An 18,298-nucleotide genomic window follows, 5' to 3' on the forward strand; every position below is an offset into this window, starting at 1 on the left:
AGCTTGAAATTTGTCATATACAGAATTGTTACCAAAGCTTAAAAAAAAAATGGAGTCTTAAATAAAAGTGGATATTTGATAATGCCATGAAATAAAAGAACTAAAAACAAATTTTATTCATCCCAAAGGAAGGTAGCCCTCTCCCCTAATGAATGAGGAAATAACTCCTAATAGCACATATGAACCATTTTTTGCTTACAGGTGACCTGGAAAGCCTTGGATGCCAGGTTCATGGTTCATTCTGAGCAGCGCCAAGAAAGGGAGATTTCAGAACATGGCTTTAAAAGTATGAGATTATATACCCTCCCTCGGGGAAAAATTGGGGAGAATAAACACACAGTTTTAGGAAGAGGCATGCAGTGGATACCACTGGATAATTAAGTAGAAAAGGCCAGAAAGGTTTAATATTGGAAATTACTTGAAAAATTAATAATTTAACCTAATCAAAGTTGGCCAAATAATCAGGTGATTATTTAGCCAAATAATCAAATCATATGAATCAAATTTCCTTCGAAACCAGAATTTCTGCCTTGGCTGGTGTGGCTCAGTTGATTGTGCCGGCCTGCAAACCCAAGTGTCGCTGGTTCGATTCCCAGTCAGGGCACATGCCTGGGTTGCAGGCCAGGTCCCCAGCGGGCGCCACGTGAGAGGCAACCACACATTGATGTTTCTCTCCCTCTCTTTCTCCCTCCCTTCTCCTCTCTCTAAAAATAAATGATTCTTTTGAAAAAAACAACAACCAGAATTTCTGTGGGAGAGATGTGAAGTAGGTTTGGCAACATTTAAATGAGATCACCAACAAGGCGGCAGTTGTTCCCTAACTGTGAATGCTTCCTGGCAGCTCTCCTAGACGCAGTTTTGTGCTCTGGGCAGGACCGGGCAGGCCAGGTCTTCGAAGGGTGCTGCGAGCAGCCTGGGCCTTTGCCATCGCCAATGTGCATGAGCTGAAGCAAGCCTTCCTCCGGAGCCAGAGGCCTGAGAAGCTGTTGGCCTGTCCCAGCCTGCCATCCACAGGGCAGCAGCCTGAACAGGAGGTGCACATGGAATTTGGCTCCAAGGAGTCTGATCTGCTGAGAAGTTGTGATACCAATATAAAACCCTTTAGGCCAACTACCCACCCCCTCCTCTGGCCCACAGGCTCCCCAGCTCTCTCTCAGCAAGCTGCACAAAAGCACTCACAGTTCCTTCTTTGTTGTGTTGGAGGGGTCGGTTTGAAGTGGAGCAATAGCTGCACTCACCTCTTTCACGCTTTTCCAGTTCTGGGCTCCTGGGGAAGAGCCACAGGGTGGCCCTCCCAGGAGTCATGGGCGTGGTTCCACCAGCAGGGGGCTCAGAAAGAGGGGGCAGTGTTACATGGCTTCCTGTCCTTGAGGCCATTTTTCCTGCTATCAACACTGCTTATGTAAACTAAAGAGGGTAAGAGCAGGGGGTGTGAAGAATGGAAATTAAGCTGAAACGAGTCCCTCAAAACTTTCATGTGCTCAAACAACAAGGCAAACCCATGGCCATCATCCCCTACTCCCACCCCCATCTCTTCGGGTTTGACTGCTGTTATGATTCTTCTGTCTCTCTCTTCTACTTGGAGACAAATGTTTCTCCATGACACCCAGGGAGTCCCACCCGGCTGCCACCCCCAGTGCAGGGCACAGGATTCTAGATCTGGGGCAGGGTTGTGGCCAGGGATTCAGGTGGTCGGCCTCAGTGGTGGCACAGGCATGATGACTTCTGCATCTGTGACGCTCAGGGTCTTCGTGATCAGGTTCAGAAAACTTGGGGAATGACCTGACCGCAAGTCACATTGCTGACTTGCACATTTTCCAAGGTGTGTTTATGTTTCCTCGTGAACCTCACCACCCCGAGGTCGGCAGAATAGATACCACTGTCCTCTTTTTAACAGATGGGAACCAAGCTCACAAAAATGAATGAGTGCTACGGAGTCACATTCAGAGCTGGGACACAGGCCAGTGATGCCACAGTCTTCTTCCCCTGCGTTACTGGAGAGTTCATTTATTAGAGGCAGGAGGTTTCGCCCTAAGCTGCTACTTACTAACATTCTGATCACCGGTGTTAATGTATATTAATAAGTAGATAACATTTTACTTCCTAGGATGGAAGGCCTTTATTGCAAAAAGTTGAAGTCTCTTTATAATGGTCACTGAACACTGGGAAAAGTGAGTTTTAGTACTAGTTAGAGGATCGTTCGGTAATTTCCTGCTTCCAATTCAGAATGTAATTCTATATGTTTATTGTCTTCCTTTTGATTACAAAAATTGTTTTTGTGGTTAAATTTTATTTGTTTAATCCTCATCCAAGGAATAAATGAACACTTAACATCGGTGTGAGAGAGAAACATGGACTGGTTGCCTCCCACATACCCCCTGCACACACTTGCAACCTAGCTACGTGCCCCGACCAGGAATCGAACCTGCAAGCTGGTCAGGGCTATTTTCTAACTAGGACTGACAGTCTGCACAGTTTCTATCCCTTCCTTCCCTCTCACCCTCTCTCCTTTCACATCCTCCCTCATTCTTTCTATTGATTCATCAAACATATCATTGAACATCTATGTCTCAGCCAGAAACCCAAAATATAAATTTAGGAAAAAAGTATCATGTAGAACTGAAAAAGAATCTCTCTTAGGCACTTGTGAGAAGAAGCGAAAAGAAGCAGGTCTGTCAAGTGCTAGTTTGGAGCAAAGTGTGGTTCTGCGAGGGCTTTTAAAAAGTAGCAGGGATGCCCTGGATGGTGTGGCTCGGTGGACTGAGTTCCAGCGTGTGAACCAAAACATGGCCTGTTCAGTTCCCAGACAGGGCACCCGCCTGGGCTGCAGGCCAGGTCCCCAGTTGTGTGGGAGGCAACCAATCGGTGTTTCTCTCCCTCTCTGCTTCCCTTCTCTCTCTGAAAAGAAATAAAACCTTAATAAAAAAGTAGTAGGGCTGATATCACATGAATGATAATTAACAATGAGTTGATTTATATCAGTAATATTCACCAGGCTTATACCCAATGAATGGAAAATGAGATTGGAAGTTTTAAATATTGCCAATGAAAATTAATAGTGGGGCAAATAATACAATTTATTTTACTATAGGGGTTTAATAAAAAGAGTGGGCAGGAAGTGCTAAAATAAAGTGCTAATTTGATAAATTAGCTTAATAGAATGATTCTGTCAAAAGTCAGTATGTTGCTAAATTAATGATCAGTTTTTGGACTTCATCCAAGCCAACCTTGCGGCAGCATTTGCCACGGGTGACCTCATCCTTGATGGGCTTTCTAAACTTGGCTTCCATGACACCCGACCTTCTCGTCTCTTCCTGTCTCCCTGGCGGTTTCTCACCCTCCCTTCCTGGTTCCTCCTCTCCTACTCCCCGCAATGGCACCGAGAGCCAGTTACAGAAATTCTGAGCCAAAGGAAGCTTAAATATGGTGTTCGACTGCCTCATTTTACAGATTAAGGAACTCAAAGAGGGCAAATACTTTGTCAAGGAGAGAGTCTGGACCTGAAAAAGCCTGTTCTTCTGTGGGCAGCCCCAAGCCCCCAGACGCCATGCTGCTGGCTCTGGGACGGGAATACTTGTTCCCCAGGACACCCCACCAAACCGCCAAAGGGAGCTGCCGACAAGTTTATTCAGTATTTGACTCTACAGACCCATATAAGCCCACTGAACTGGGACGAGCTCTTTTTCAAGAGCGAGAGGGTCATTCTTTCTCAGCACAAGGTCATAAAAAAAGACCATGAACATGTAATATGTGAAAAGTCAGAGAATTTTATTGACTTTCATAGGTTCTTAGAGAAAACCATTCACATGTAAAAGTTTGAAATTTGATATGAGATTTATTCACACTTTGTTACACATAAATTATTTAATTTGAGAGTGAGACAATTTTTCATTTCAAGAGGACTTCTACATGGTTACATTCACAAAACTGGCACACTATATTAAAAAACGAAATCAAACAGAGCTAGACAAGTATACAGCTTTATGCCAATTTAAATGTCAACACACACACCCCTCATGCACGATCGTGGAAGTATCTGCTGTGCGCTTACCAGAATATTAATAGAGAATGCCTGAGATCGTGAATGATTGTTTACAAAATAAAACCTCTTTTTCTAGTGCTTGTTTTGTAATAGAAAAATACTACAAATAAAAATTAGTGCTATTTAAGGTGTTCATTTTAAAATCACATATGATACACAGGTTCAAGCCATCTCCCCCTCTCACATGGAGATACTGCAACAACCCCATGTGAGGACCGAATCACTGAGTAAATCACCTTGGCAGCCACGACCAGCTTAGCAACGACACGTTTACTGCGCTCAATGACCGAAAATGAGAGTGCATTAGAATGTACTTAGGCATTAGGTTCCCTCATAATTTGTCCCTAGTCTGAGACTCAAAACCACTGCCAGAGAAACATGACAAAATTTGTGTTGCTTCCTGATACAAGAAATTTGTCTAAAAATCTGTAGTTATAAGACAGATTTGCCTTTTTAAAAGAAATGACTTTTTTCCATGATTAGATTCTTATTTAGAGATGATTCGAATTTTAGTTCGGGCTCTCTTTCCCTGGAGGCTGGGAGGGGGGTCAGTACTGTAAGGACATTGGACAAACACAGGGAGGTTTCCAGGAGGACTGCGGAGCACTGTTACAATCAGTCAAACTGTAGCAGTTTCCTTTCTTAGAATTATGTAAATTTTAAAGAAAAGAGGTCTCTCATAAGCTATGTACAGCAGTTTACATTTCAGCGTTTTTCACTTGATATACAATTAAAATTAATTCATGACAAATACTTGTCACAGAAATCTATGTAGGCACATCTAAAGTCGGCAGCTTTACTGGAGGGGCGAGGTCTTCAGTGGGATCATGATTCTGGATTCCATTTCCTGAATAAGTGGAACTGAAAACAGGAGCAAGATTACTGTGCTTGTTCTTTTCTAAGCAGATGACGGTCAATACACACGAATCGACAGGTTGCTGAGCATAGTTGGAAGTTGTGCTGCTTGAAATCACAGAATATTGGAAAATACAGGACTGACCTCAGGGTCAGAAATACGATAATGACAGATCAGCTAGCACTCTCTAAGATGTTAAAGTTGTAACAGATTCTGTCTGGAGATGTGTTTCATCTGCAGGAAATTGGGCAAATCCGTATTATGAGAAGGATAGTGCTTTCTCAAAAGGTTCTTTGAAGTAAAATAGATTTATAAAAATCCAAGTAAGACCGCATTTGACTATTCCCACACCGTACTGTAAAACTCACCACAGAGTAAAACATGCCTCCGAAAGCTGATGAAAGTGTAAGAATAAGCAGCAAAGTCACATACAGTCACGTGACTTTTTGAACTAAAATACGTATTTTCTACAACAAATCACTCTTTGATTTTCTTGGTAGTACATGGGATTACATATAGCAGGCACGCAACATGCTGGCACTGATCACCTGTCCCAGTGTCACTGGGTTCTATTCAGCCCCATTAGTTCTCTTACAATAATGAAGCACCTGTGATTTCATAGCATATATGCATGGGGGTATACATGCATGTACAAGTATACCTGTATATGCAAACACATATGTGTAGAAAATATAAATATCAAATTAATTTTCAAAATTACTATTTAATTGCTGTTTTATAATTTTTTGTGAATGAACAATTTTGATGGGAAAGGGAAAGCTTAGAAAAAATGTTACAAATTTTCAGACAATGTAGAAATGTACAAAAAAAGTAATGACGTAAAATCACACATGCAAGGGTCTGAACACTGTACCAGACAACATACACAGAAGAATGAGTATTCTTCTCTATTGGAAAGAGTCATATAATTATTAAAGGAGAATCTGACTCTCTCTTCCCCCTAACCTTACCATTCACCATCAAGAGCAACATACTATTTTTACTTCCAGCCAAGATGGAGCCGTAGGTAGACACATTGTGCCTCCTTGCACAACCAAAATAAGGACAACAAAAATTTAGAAACAAAATAACAACCAGAACTGACAGAGAATTGAACTGTATGGAAGTCAGACAGCCAAGGAGCTGAAACAGACACATTCACCCAGACCTGGGGCGGAGTCAGGCAGCTGAGCAGAGAGAGGTTGCCGCACGAGAAGCGGTGACACTGGGCACGCAGGCTGCCCGGGCATGCAACATGGCAGCAGGTGAACCCTGGGCGCACAGGGCCACTGCGGCTAGAAAATCCCAGGCACAGGGTGGCAATGGGCAGACCCAGTAAGGGGGAGACTGTGATGTGAGGCACTGCACCCAAGGTGGCTGGCTGACTAGGTGGCGGTCCCACATTTGCACACAGATAACTGGGGAGCAAGACAGACCATGCACGCAGCCCAGGGTCTCAGGCCCGGGAAATAAAGCCTCAAAACACCGACTGAAACCACCTGTGGGGGTGGACATGCAGGGAGAGATTCCCAGCCTCATAGGATACTTCGTTGGAGAGACCCACAGGGTCCTAGAATGCACACAAGCCCACCCACCTGGGAACCAGCACCAGAAGGGCCCAGTTTGCTCGGGGAAGCGGCAGAGGGGACTGAGGTCGGACCAAGAACAGAGCAAGCACCATTGTTCCCCCTCAGACCCTGCCTCCACATACAGCGTCACAATCCAGCAACTGGATTGCCCTGCCCTGATGAACATCTAAGGCTCTGCCCCTCATATGTAACAGGCACGGCCAGACCAAACAAAAAATGGCCGAAGCAGAAGAAGAGATCAAAGCTCCAGAAAAAATACACCTAAGCGACCAAGAAATAGCCAACCTATCAGATGCACAGTTAAAAGCACTAGTGATCAGGATGCTCACAGAATTGGTTGATTTTGGTCACAAATTACATGAAAAAATGAAGGCTACAATAATTGAAATGAAGGGAAATGCACAGGATACCAATAGTGATGGAAAGGAAACTGGGACTCAAACCAAGGGAGTGGACCAGAAAAAAGAAAAAACGTGACCAAACAGAAAAGAAGAAACAAGAATTTAAAAAAATGAGGAGAGGCTTAGGAACCTCCAGGACATCTTTAAACGTTCCAACATCCGAATTATAGGGGTACCAGAAGGGGAAGAGAAACAGCCACGAGTGGAAACCTTATTTGAACAAATAATAAAGGAGAACTTCCCCATTCTGGCAAAGGAAATAGACTTCCAGGAAGTCCAGGAAGCTCAGAGAAGTTGGACCCAAGGAGGAACATACCCAGGCACATCATCATTACATTAGTCAAGATTAAAATGAAGGAGAGAATTCTACGAGCAGCAAGAGATAAGGGGACAGTCACCTACAAAGGAGTTCCCATCAGACTGTCAGCTGATTTCTCAAAAGAGACCTTACAGGCAAGAAGGAGCTGGAAAGAAGTATTCCAATTCATAAAAGACAAGGACCTACATCCAAGATTACTCTATCCAGCAAAGTTTTCATTTAGAATGGAAGGGCAGATAAAATGCTTCTCAGATAAGGTCAAGTTCAAGGAGTTCATCATCACCAAGCCCTTATTATATGAAATGTTTTATCTTCTTTTTCTTATTTAAGAAAATAAGAAATATAGAAATATTTCTATAAGAAATATAGAAATAAGAAATAAGAAATAAGAAATAATAAATAAGAAATATCTTCTTTATCTTATTTAAGAAAAAGAAGATAAAAAACATGTATAGTAAAATAACAGCAAACTCACAATTACTAACAACCACACTTAAAACAAAAACCAACTAAACAAACAACTAGAACAGGAACAGAACCACAGAAATGAAGATCACATGGAGGGTTAGCAACAAGGGAATGGGAGGAGGAGAAGGGGGAAAATGTACAGAGAATAAGTAGCATAGATGGTAGGTAGAAAATAGACAGGGGGAGGGTAAGAATAGTATGGGAAATGTAAAAGATAAAGAACTTAAGACACATGGACATGAACTAAAGTGGGGGAATGTGGGTGGGAAAGGGTGTAAAGGGTGGAGGGGAATAAAGGGGAGGAATGGGACAGCTGTAATAGCATAATCAATAAAATATATTTACAAAAAGCACAACATACTATTTTTTAAAAAATCAATATGAGCTTCAAGGTGAAAGACCCCAAAATAGTAAGATGAGAAAAACAAAACATCTATGCCTGTTAAAATAGTACCTGTATAATACACCAGCTCTTCCCAGCCGTGTTTATGCCATGCTGCATTCCGTATGTCTTCCCTTGTCTGAAGGTCCTTGTAAGCTAAAAATAACCACACAGGAGAAATAAGACTTGAACCGGGGATGTCCAACCCATGGCCCACGTAGCTTAACACAAAATGATAAAGTTACTTAAAACATTAGCAGATTTTTTGTGATTACATGTTGTAATGTCATGTAAAATAAATGTATGTATCCTCTATTTGTACACACGTATGGTTTCAGTTTTACGGCAGTGTGTGGATTCCAGTGTGTCATCTTCCAAGGGCAGGCAGCAGAATTGACACCATCAGACGTTACATGTGCTCGTGGTGACTTAGTGAGGCAGCAATTATCAGTAATATTTAAACCTGTCATTGCAACATTAGGTGTTTAATGGTATTTAGAAGTCAGATAAGCTTTCTTATTTGATTATTAAAGGTACTTCCACACCTTGGTGGCACCTCACACATCGCCTGCCACTCTTTACAATCATCCCTCCCCCTTGCCCTGCAGGGCAGCCGAGAGGGCTGTGGAAGAGCCCGAACCTTGCTTCCTATTTTCCTGTCAATTGATTTTCATAATCAAAGTAAATAAAGTCCCTTATCTATTATTATTTTTAATCCCAGTATGGCTTCTACAATGTCTCAAAGGAAAAAAGAACCCCCCCAAAAGAAAAATTATGGATGAAGGAAGATTGTTCAGTGAAAAGTAGACAGATGACTACTTTTTTGTCAAGGCAAAATTTGTGCAAGTTTTCAAAGACTATAATTTGAAAAGATATTATATGCAAAAGCATGCTGCCAAATTCAATGCATATGAAGGACTGCATCATAAGGACAAAATACCAGAACTGAAAATAGGTCTGTCTTCTCAACAAAGTTTTTTCAGAAAGTTACAACACTGTAAAAGCTAGTTATGTGGTAGCACATTTAATAGCAAAAAAAAACAACAACCCCAAACCATTTACTGATGGTGAGTTTATTAAGCAATGTATAGAAAGTGTGGCACATATAATTTGCCCTGAAAAATAGGGGGATATTTTTAAAATCAGTTTCTCACCAGAGTATAGCCAGGCAAACTGAAGAAACTGGAAAATCTATCAAGAGAAGTTTGGAGAGCAAAGCTGCTAATTTTAAGTTGTATGCTTTGGTGATGGGTGATAGCACTGATGCTACAGATACGGCTCAACTTGCTATTTTTGTTAGAGGTTTTGATGCCGAATATAATGTCACTAAAGAAATGGCTTCTTCAGTGCCACTGAAATACACAACTAAATCAAGAGATTTATATGAAACAGTAAAAAATACGTTAAAGCGATTTTCTTTGCTCACTGTCCATATATCTGGTATAGTTACCGATTGTTCCTTGGCAATGGTAGGTAAAAGAGAGGGATTTGTAAGATTAATAGAAGTCGATGCAATTGCCACCCAAAACACCTTTGATGAAGTATCTTCGCACAGTACATCAAGAAAATGAATACACAAAAGCTTTAAAAGCTTCATGGACAATATCATGAAAATCATAATCAAGACTGTGAATTTCATAGAGGCCAAGGGATTCAATTGGCCTCTATTCAATTGGCAATTGAATCATTGCCAATTCCAGGAATTTCTTAAAAGCACTGATGCTGACTATGGAGACATTTACTTTTTGGAAGTAAGATGGCTAAGTCGAGGCCAAATGTTGAAAAGATTTTATGATTTGTTACATATTATCAAGTTGCTTATGGTATCAAAAAACATTTTTGTGCCAGAACTTCATGATGAAAACTGGCTTACAGATTTAGCATTTTTAGTGTATTTAACCTCACCTTTAAATGAGTTAAACAAGCGCATGTTTCAAACCACAACAGTGCTCTAAACGAATCTGAAATTACAGCAAGCTCAAATTAAGGCAAACAATTTTATGCATTTCGACATGTTGGCTGCTAAACAGTCCTGTGAACAGTGATAAATATGTAGCTTTGCTTTTTGATTTGATACAAGAATTTGAGAACAGATTTCAAGATTTCCGGGAAAATAATCAACATTTTGCTATATCTGCGACTCCATTGTCAGTTGACATAAATATGTTACCTGTCAATTTTCAAATGGAATGCACAGAGCTGCAAGCTGACATTCAACTTAAAGAAAAATTTGATCGTGTCTCTTTACTGCACTTTATATAGGTCCTGTCTTCCCAGAGACAAACACCCCTTGCTTCACAATCATGCCTTATTCACGTCGTCATGTGGCAGCCCCTACATTTGCAAGCAACTATTTTCAAGAATGAACACATTGAAGTAAAATTTGAACCAAAATATCTGATGACACCTTGAAAACTCCCTGAGAATTGCAACTGCTTCTAACAAACCAGATAGATGCACTAGTTTCTCAAATTCATTGTCAAACATCCCACTAGTTTTTATGTTGTCCTCGTTTCTTTTGCTTTTATGATAAAAATATTTTTTTAAAATCTGTGATATTTTATTATTTAGATATGTACATTTTCTATATTAGTGATCACAAACTTGGGACTTGCTTGATGATTCTAAAGATTGTCAAAAGGGCTGCTGCATAATTAGGGTTATTATGTGAGGACTTTTTTGCTTCTCTGTGGTGGCAGATACCACAAAAATCATGCACGTACCTTTTTTTTGCTCATCAGTTTTTGTTAGGGTTTGTGCATTTAATATGTGGCCTAAGACACCAAAAGGTTGGACACCCCTGACTTAAGCCAAACATAATGCCCTACAGTCCACTAGTACGCCCATTAAATATTGATTCAGCTGCTCATCTCTCTGAGAGACTACTTTGGGAATTTAGTAGAAAGCTGGGATAACTGTGAGCTGGTTATTCTGAGCAAAATTATGTTAGGCCTTGTGGGAGAAGCAAAACAATGCACTCTGAAAAATAATCTGCTGTTAAGTTTTCCAGTCCAGTGGGTCCAAGACATACATTAGAAACCTAGTGAACTTCTTCAGTAACATACTAAACTCATAACCAGAAACTGTCAGACTATAGGTAAGCAATATTAGGTTTGATTTTGCTCAATACTTATAAAACACCACGAAGATCTGGGTGAGACTGTGTTCAGTGCGGTGGAAAACAAAGGTTAGTAAAAGGAGAGTCGATCCCCGCTGAGCACTGTGGTGTCCCCGAGAGCCGAGCCCAAGAAGAGAGGAGCCTGGGAGAGCTGCCCGGTGTGGGAAGCTGGGAAGGTGTGATTGCACCAGGTGGGCCTCGAAGACTGAAGAGGAAGCATCAACATGCAGGAATGGAAGAGAAAGGTGCTCCAGGTGGAGGGGAGAACATGGTCAACGGCATCCATGTCCTTGGTGTCACGTGGTAGAATCCACAGATACCTCCTCTGGGTGCCTTGGTTTCTGAATCCCAACCTTCCGGCTACTTACTTCTCCCGGGCATCTCGACAGTATGTGGGTATCGGTCAGACCGGACGACCACGCAGGGCTCCCTGCTTCAGTTCTAGTGTCTGTTTGGGGACTACACATTCTCCCCTCGGGAGTTCCTTCTCCCTATGAGAAAGATCTACTCTTTGTAAGTCTGCCAGTTTAATGGTAAAGACAAAATTTCCCTTTACTAGTAACCAAATATAAATGAACATTCCAAAGATGCTGAGAAAGAAAAGGAAAAAGAAACTTCTGACCTCTTACCACCTGGCAAAAAACACGGGTAACACGTGAGAAGCAGCAGTGTTCTCACTGAGGTCAGGCTGACGCTCGTAGGGAACCAGGGTTGGGGAGGCCTTTTCTGTTTTCTTAATTTAAATGTTTCTATTGTGGTATAGTATACATAAAATTTACTATTTTAACCATTTTAAATGTATAATTTAGTAGCATTAAGTGTACTCACATTGTGCCACCATCATTACCATGCACCTCGCTAACTCCAATGTAAGCTGAACCACGACTCCCCACTGCACCGCGCCCCTGACCTCGAGTCTACAATCTGTCTCTGTGACCTTGCCTGTTCTAGGTACCTCACACGAGTGCAGTCACACAACGTTTGCCCTTTTGTGCCTGGCTTATTGCACTTAGTATGTTTTCAAGGTTCATCCATGACGTAGCATGTACTGGAATTTCATTCCTTTTTTATGGTTGATTAATGTTCTATTACATGTACATACCACACTTATGTGTTCATCCACTGACATTTGGGTTTGAGGAGAAAGACGGCGGGCAGTTGAGTACGTTCACACACTGAGGGGAGGAGGCCACAGACAGGGAGGTGGTGGAGCAGCCGGAGGCAGCCCGGCCTGGAGGAGGGGAAGGGGGTGTGGCGTCGAGTGCTCTGAGGCAGACAGCGAGGTCTGAGCCTGGCTCAGCTACAGAACAGCTGTGGGTTCTGCTTGATTCTCTACGGCACCGTCTATGAATTACAAGTATCTCACTTGTGGTGGGTGGGTCTAAGCGTTAAAGGAAATGATGTATAAAATAACCAACACACTAGACGTGTTTGATAAATACTGTTTTTTTGCTATCTTAAAAAATGTGGAAAAGTGAGGGTATGTTTTAAAAACTGGCGATTGAGAATTCGCCTCTGCCTATCTCAGTACTTTTTTGTGTAAAACAGGAGGTGGGGAGTGGACACCTGGGACACTGACTGGGGACTACACAGGGAGGGGGAGAAGGGCACAGCCTGATGAAAGGTGCAGGTGCTGCAACCTGGCCACCCTCGGAGGCTAAAACACCAGGCCGTTCCTGGCTTCCGCACCTCTGCGCGGAGCAGGATCCTGCGGGACTTCTCATCTTGCTGCTGCTCCGTGAAGCCTCAGTCTTCCCACGGGCAGAGTTAAGGGCTCTGCCCTGTTCTGCCACTCACGCCCCAGTGCCTGCCGGTGTGCAATTCCAGACTCCTTCAACCGGGAGTCCCTATCCAGACACGCTGTAGGCGCTGATGTGAACAGAGAGTGTGAGTGGCTTGACCTCCTCCCAGGAGCCAAAGCACAAGCTGATCCCGACCCATCACGTCCCTGCGCGGACTGTGTGTGGGAGGGTGAGCAGGAGCCGCCCTCAGAGGAAGGGGCCTCTCTGGGCTCAGAGGAAGGGGAGGGAGGGAAGAGGCCTGACTTTTCGGTTTATAGCCTCTGCGCGGACTGTATGCTACTTAAAAAATAAAAACTACTTCACCCCTCACTCAAGTCCATAAAGGTTAAACTAGATTTAGCACATTCTTTTAACTGATTATTTTTAATATTTATTTAAAGATTTTTATTCATTTATTTTTAAAGGGGAAGGGAAGGAGAAAGGGAGAAAAACATCAATGTGTGGTCGCCTCTCACGTGGCGCCCACTGGGGACCTGGCCTGCAACCCAGGCATGTGCCCTGACTGGGAATCGAACTGTGATCCCTTAGTTCGCAGGCCCGTGCTCAATCCACTGAGCTACACCAGCCAGGAGATTTAGCATATTCTTAAAAGGCAGAAACATAGGACACATTCATTAAAGATCTGTTTCCAAACTACAATTGAAAACTCTTCCGCTTAGGTCAAATCTCAGCTAGGACGATGCTGCCTCTGCCGTTCTGTGGAGCTGAGGTTATTCGCGGCATCTATCATTTGGTTAGGGGTTTTTCCATCTCAGACACAAGGCTGAGATGAGCACCTGCTCAGAACAGTGACTGGTAGGGGTGAGGGTGGGGGTGTCCTTTCCAGACCTTGAAGGTTCGGGGCCAGGGAAGGGGAAGTGGGGTTGGATGCTGTTTCTAGGAGCACAATGTAAAAACTACTTTTCTTGCCTTAATTTACCCATTCAGACTTAGGTCCCTGGCAGATATTCTACCATTCAGTCAGTCGGAATTATCTGCAGTTTTCTGAGCACTTTTTGTAATTTCCCACGTCACCATCGCTGACCTAGCCTTTCCATCCCCCCTTTACTTGTCAATCCCATCTAGATCCTGAAGTCCAGCTGACAGCCCACCTTTTATTAATTTTCACCACACACGGTAACTTCATATCCCTTTAAGAGTTAGGAGTGCCCCAATCACACACTGCCTCATGGCACGTCACTCGTGTTTGCTTTACCCCTCGTCAGACAGGCCACCTACCTTTGTAAGCCCGACAGGCTGACACGGCAGGAGACAGGGTGTGGCGCTGGGTGAGACTAAACAGGGGAAGCTAACACCTCACTTCACTGATATGGTCTAGAAAGAAGTTAAGCTTTTTTTCTTTCTTTGTTTTATTCTCACCCAAGGACATGCTTATTGATTTTAGAGAGAGGGGAAGAGAGGAAGAGACAGAGAGAAACATTAACGTGAGAGAAACATCGATCAGTTCCCTCCTGCTTGCATCTTGACCAGGAACCGAGCCGGTGACCTTTCAGTTTATGGGATGATGCTCCAACTGACCCATACCAGCCAGGGCTGCTTTTCCTTTTTTAAACTTTAATAACCATTTACAAATGTGCCCAGAGCATCTGGCAGTATTTATACCAAGCTGTTACTGAGACCCGGTTCCCATCCTAGCAGAAAGGTGAATACAAAGTCACAGCCGTGACTCAGTGGCTCAGGAGGAGAGGGGCATTCACTTGGGGGGCAGGGGAGGGAACAAGAGTCAGGCCTGAAAGACACGGGAGATGGAAAGAGCTGGAGGAAAAGGCCTCTGGGACGATGGAAGAAGACCCACGGCAGGTGGTGAGTTCACGAGCAGGGAGCTCTCAGGGTACAATGCAGGACTGTCTCTGAGGGAAAAATGGAGCGGAGCGTGTCTGGAAAGGGTGGTGGCGCCACGCCGTGAAAGGCACTTGGGGCTTTATCATCTGCCTCTGCCGTGTTCGCTGACTTCACTTCTTATTCCCTTCACTATTATTCCCTTTGGATTATCAGTTTACCAAAAGTCTATGGGCACTTTGGCTCGACTTCTTGTTCTAGACAGCCCCGTACTTACCTTCCATCTGTGATGTTTGAATTTGCTACAGTGTTTAAGCTTACTGACTTGAGATACACTTTACTGCCTATTTTGTTTAGTAATGAACTGTGAAATCCCAGTAATACAAAAATGAAGGAAAGATAAATACCCCAAAGATGATGCACCATATACAACTGCCCAATCTGAGAGAAGAATCCGCCAACAGCTTCACTGCTGTCCTGTCTGAAGCGAATTGCACGAGCCCTGCAAGAAAGAAAACAATGTTCAGATACTGAATTAGTATGTTAAAAATGTTGATTTCCTCCATACTCTGAGCAAGCTTTTCAGAATGTATACTAATTGTTTTTTATCAGATACAAATTATTTTAATGTATGTAACATGTATCTTTCTATAGCTACACTAGCCATTTTTGTGAGCAGTTAATGACTACTAAAGAAAAGTGTGAGGATACATGGTTGCACTGCTGATGCTTCATGAGTCAAGCAAGTTGGCAGAGGACAGGACCTGTAAACAGAAGATTGCTTGTCCAAGATCTCACTGAAAAACTGAGGGAAACCTGGATATGAAACCACCTGAGATGTCAGAGGAAGACAGGGACCGCCTCTCAAGAATGGGGTTTAGGAAGAGATGAAGGAACCACACCTTCAAAGCAGCTGGAGACAGGGAACTCTTGAGAAATGCGTGAGCTCTCTGAACTATAAAGGTGATCTGCCGCCTCCTGGGAAGCATATGGGGCCATGAAAGTGGAGCTTTTTGGCTATACACCATCACCATCAAAACTGAAGACACCTCTTGGTTTTTCTTCGTACCGGTGCAGACCATGAGGAAAATGAGTACCAAATGGCATTCATGACATACTATGTGCGAAGGGAAGGGTGTTCGTATGTTGTGTCTATGTGTGTGAGATGAAATTGTGATTAAATTGGTTAAAAGTTGGCATGTCTTAAACTTCTTTTCAGATTTCCTGTTGCAAAAGGTATCAGCTCGTCAAACACCCTTTTTTACATTTGTTCCAGGTACTTTATTTTTATATGTAGTGATGCATCTGAAATGCTAAAAATGTTTTAAAAATGTATATATTTTTCCAAAAGCAGTTTTTAGAATTTAAGTTAAAAAAATTGTTATCAACACTGCCCAGGCTTTGACCTGAAGTCTCAGTGACATCATGGTCCCAAGTTGATGGGACAGGGGAAGACGCAGTCACTTTAATTCATTTTACAGAGCCGAAGGCACATGAACACGCATACCGACCTACGGATTTGTAAGGTGAGAGACTTAAGTCTCTGGGGACAAGATTTTGAGATGGCTTGATTAGTGCATTCTCTTCTTGGAGGCAAACATCACAGCAACTGAATGAGAACGTCTCTGAGGGGCCAGGGGAGTATGGGATCAGGGCGGGGCAGCCTGCGGTGGCAGTGATGAAGCCAGGCTCTCCTCAAGGTCACCGTGATCCTCAGTTCTCATCACCCATGTGCTCAACTTCACGAGGGTTATTCAAGTTTCAGGTGATGGAAGGATCGCTTGCTATTGCTTGCCCCCAAGGATTACCCACAAATAATATTAAATTTTAACTTTTGCATTTAAAATTAATTGATCAGTATCTTCACAAAAATTACAAATCCGATTGGTAAATTATTGAGATTAATCAAATCACATTAATGTGCATTCCAACTCAGAAGGAAAAAAAATACTCTTTCATTAATACTGATATTCAGGATTATTCATTTCATTTTGATTTTTTCCAATTTAGTTACAGTAGGCAAAGAAAACATACTTGCCTTAGCCTGGTAATAATCAGAAGCATGTACTGAAGAGATCACCATCTTAAAATAGCCACCTATGTGCCAAAATATAAATTGAATGCTGAACTGACCTTATAAATAATTTTTAAAGTGAAGAATAACCTCAGACCTTCCTTGTGGATTCGTGGTAGGCAAGCTTTAATCAGTAACATACGAAAAACAGAACTAATGAGCAATCCTCTCTATGGACAACTGAATTATTACATATAAAGCCCCCCTTAAGCCCCTTAAAAAAGTGATGTCTATAATAGTATTTGAGGGAAAGCCGAGTTTGCCACCCTAAAATATGCCTTTTGGGACATTATTTTAAGCCATTTATTTTTAAGAAATGGAAGACTCAGGAAAAGCCTTTGACCTTCCCCCAACTGCCTAAAAGAACTTAGCCCTGCCCCAGGAAGGGAGCTATGACCACGCTAACTCCAGTGTCACATGAAGTAAAGGCCAACGGTCAGGGAGGGGCCCAGCAAGGCCTGGCTGATCACAGTCCTCTGCGTCCCAATGTTAAAGGCCCAGCGAACATTCATTTACCAAATGTTTGCCTTTTTAACTCCATGTGAACTGCCTTCCTGCCCTTTGAAGTCCCAAACCACAACTCCCTTCTTTTTGGCTCACGATGGCACAGAAGCCTTCACTGCCGATCTGTCCGGGGATCTCCCATTCTTATGGAACCTCCACACGTATATACATAATAAATCTGGACATTTTCTCCTGTTGGTCTGTATCATGTTAATTTGACTATTAGTCCAGCCACAACTTAAAAGAGTAGGAGGAAAATGATTTTTTCCTCCCCCACATTTACAATAAAATATTTCTTAGTTTTCAAATTAAAAGAAACTCCAACTTGCATTCTTTAATCTTTGATGACCTAAGACAAAGGTTCATTACAAAGATCACAGAACCATTTTCTGGAGCTGGAAGAGATCTTAAAAATTACCTAGTCCGATGCAAGAAATTTCATAATGGAAAAAAGAGCATACATAAGTTGAGAGTAAGTAAAAGTCACAGGTTCCCTTTTAAAGATAAAGATACACCAAGGGTCAATAGCTGACCAATGGCCAATAATCTATTTTTGTATCCCTCATAATTATTGAGGCTTTGTATATTTTATCTTCAACTTGTCTTTTCTCTTACTATTATAATAGGATTACATAAAACAACATAAAGTTATAATGGTGAAAGTTGGTAGTATTTTGTTTTAATAGTAATAGGCGTGCTTCTTGTGCTTTGCCATTAAGCTTAGTGTAGCTGTTAAAATGGAGAGACGGTAATTTCATCACGTAAACCAGGGCCAGCAGATCACTGGCCTTGGGTGAAATCCCACCCACTGAAGTTTGTTTTTATGGCCCAGGGGCTAGGAACAGTTTTTACATTTTTAAGTGCTTGGAAAAAATCAAATAAAAACATTATTTCATGACACGTGAAAATTATGAAATTCAAAATTCAGCATCCATAAATAAAAGTTTTGTTGGAACACAGTCAC

The 18,298-nt window shown here is 42.3% G+C and overlaps 1 protein-coding gene across 1 annotated transcript in view; it reads right to left on the reverse strand.

The window, feature by feature from the left end:
- Nucleotides 1-3,747: 3,747 nt before the first annotated feature.
- Nucleotides 3,748-18,298, reverse strand: part of NIPSNAP2 (nipsnap homolog 2) — a 35,386-nt gene continuing 20,835 nt past the window's right edge. Inside the window, exons 8-10 of the mRNA XM_037153097.2 lie at nucleotides 15,164-15,258; nucleotides 8,130-8,213; nucleotides 3,748-4,903 (exon numbers count right to left, since the gene is read on the reverse strand). Coding sequence (XP_037008992.1) covers nucleotides 4,839-4,903; nucleotides 8,130-8,213; nucleotides 15,164-15,258 — 244 coding nt within the window. The 3' untranslated portion in view covers nucleotides 3,748-4,838. The remainder of the gene's footprint in view (nucleotides 4,904-8,129; nucleotides 8,214-15,163; nucleotides 15,259-18,298) is intronic.

Source organism: Artibeus jamaicensis, unplaced genomic scaffold, assembly GCF_021234435.1.
Source record: "Artibeus jamaicensis isolate MK-2021 breed Jamaican fruit bat unplaced genomic scaffold, CSHL_Jam_final contig_729, whole genome shotgun sequence".
Classification (NCBI taxonomy): Eukaryota; Metazoa; Chordata; class Mammalia; order Chiroptera; family Phyllostomidae; genus Artibeus; species Artibeus jamaicensis.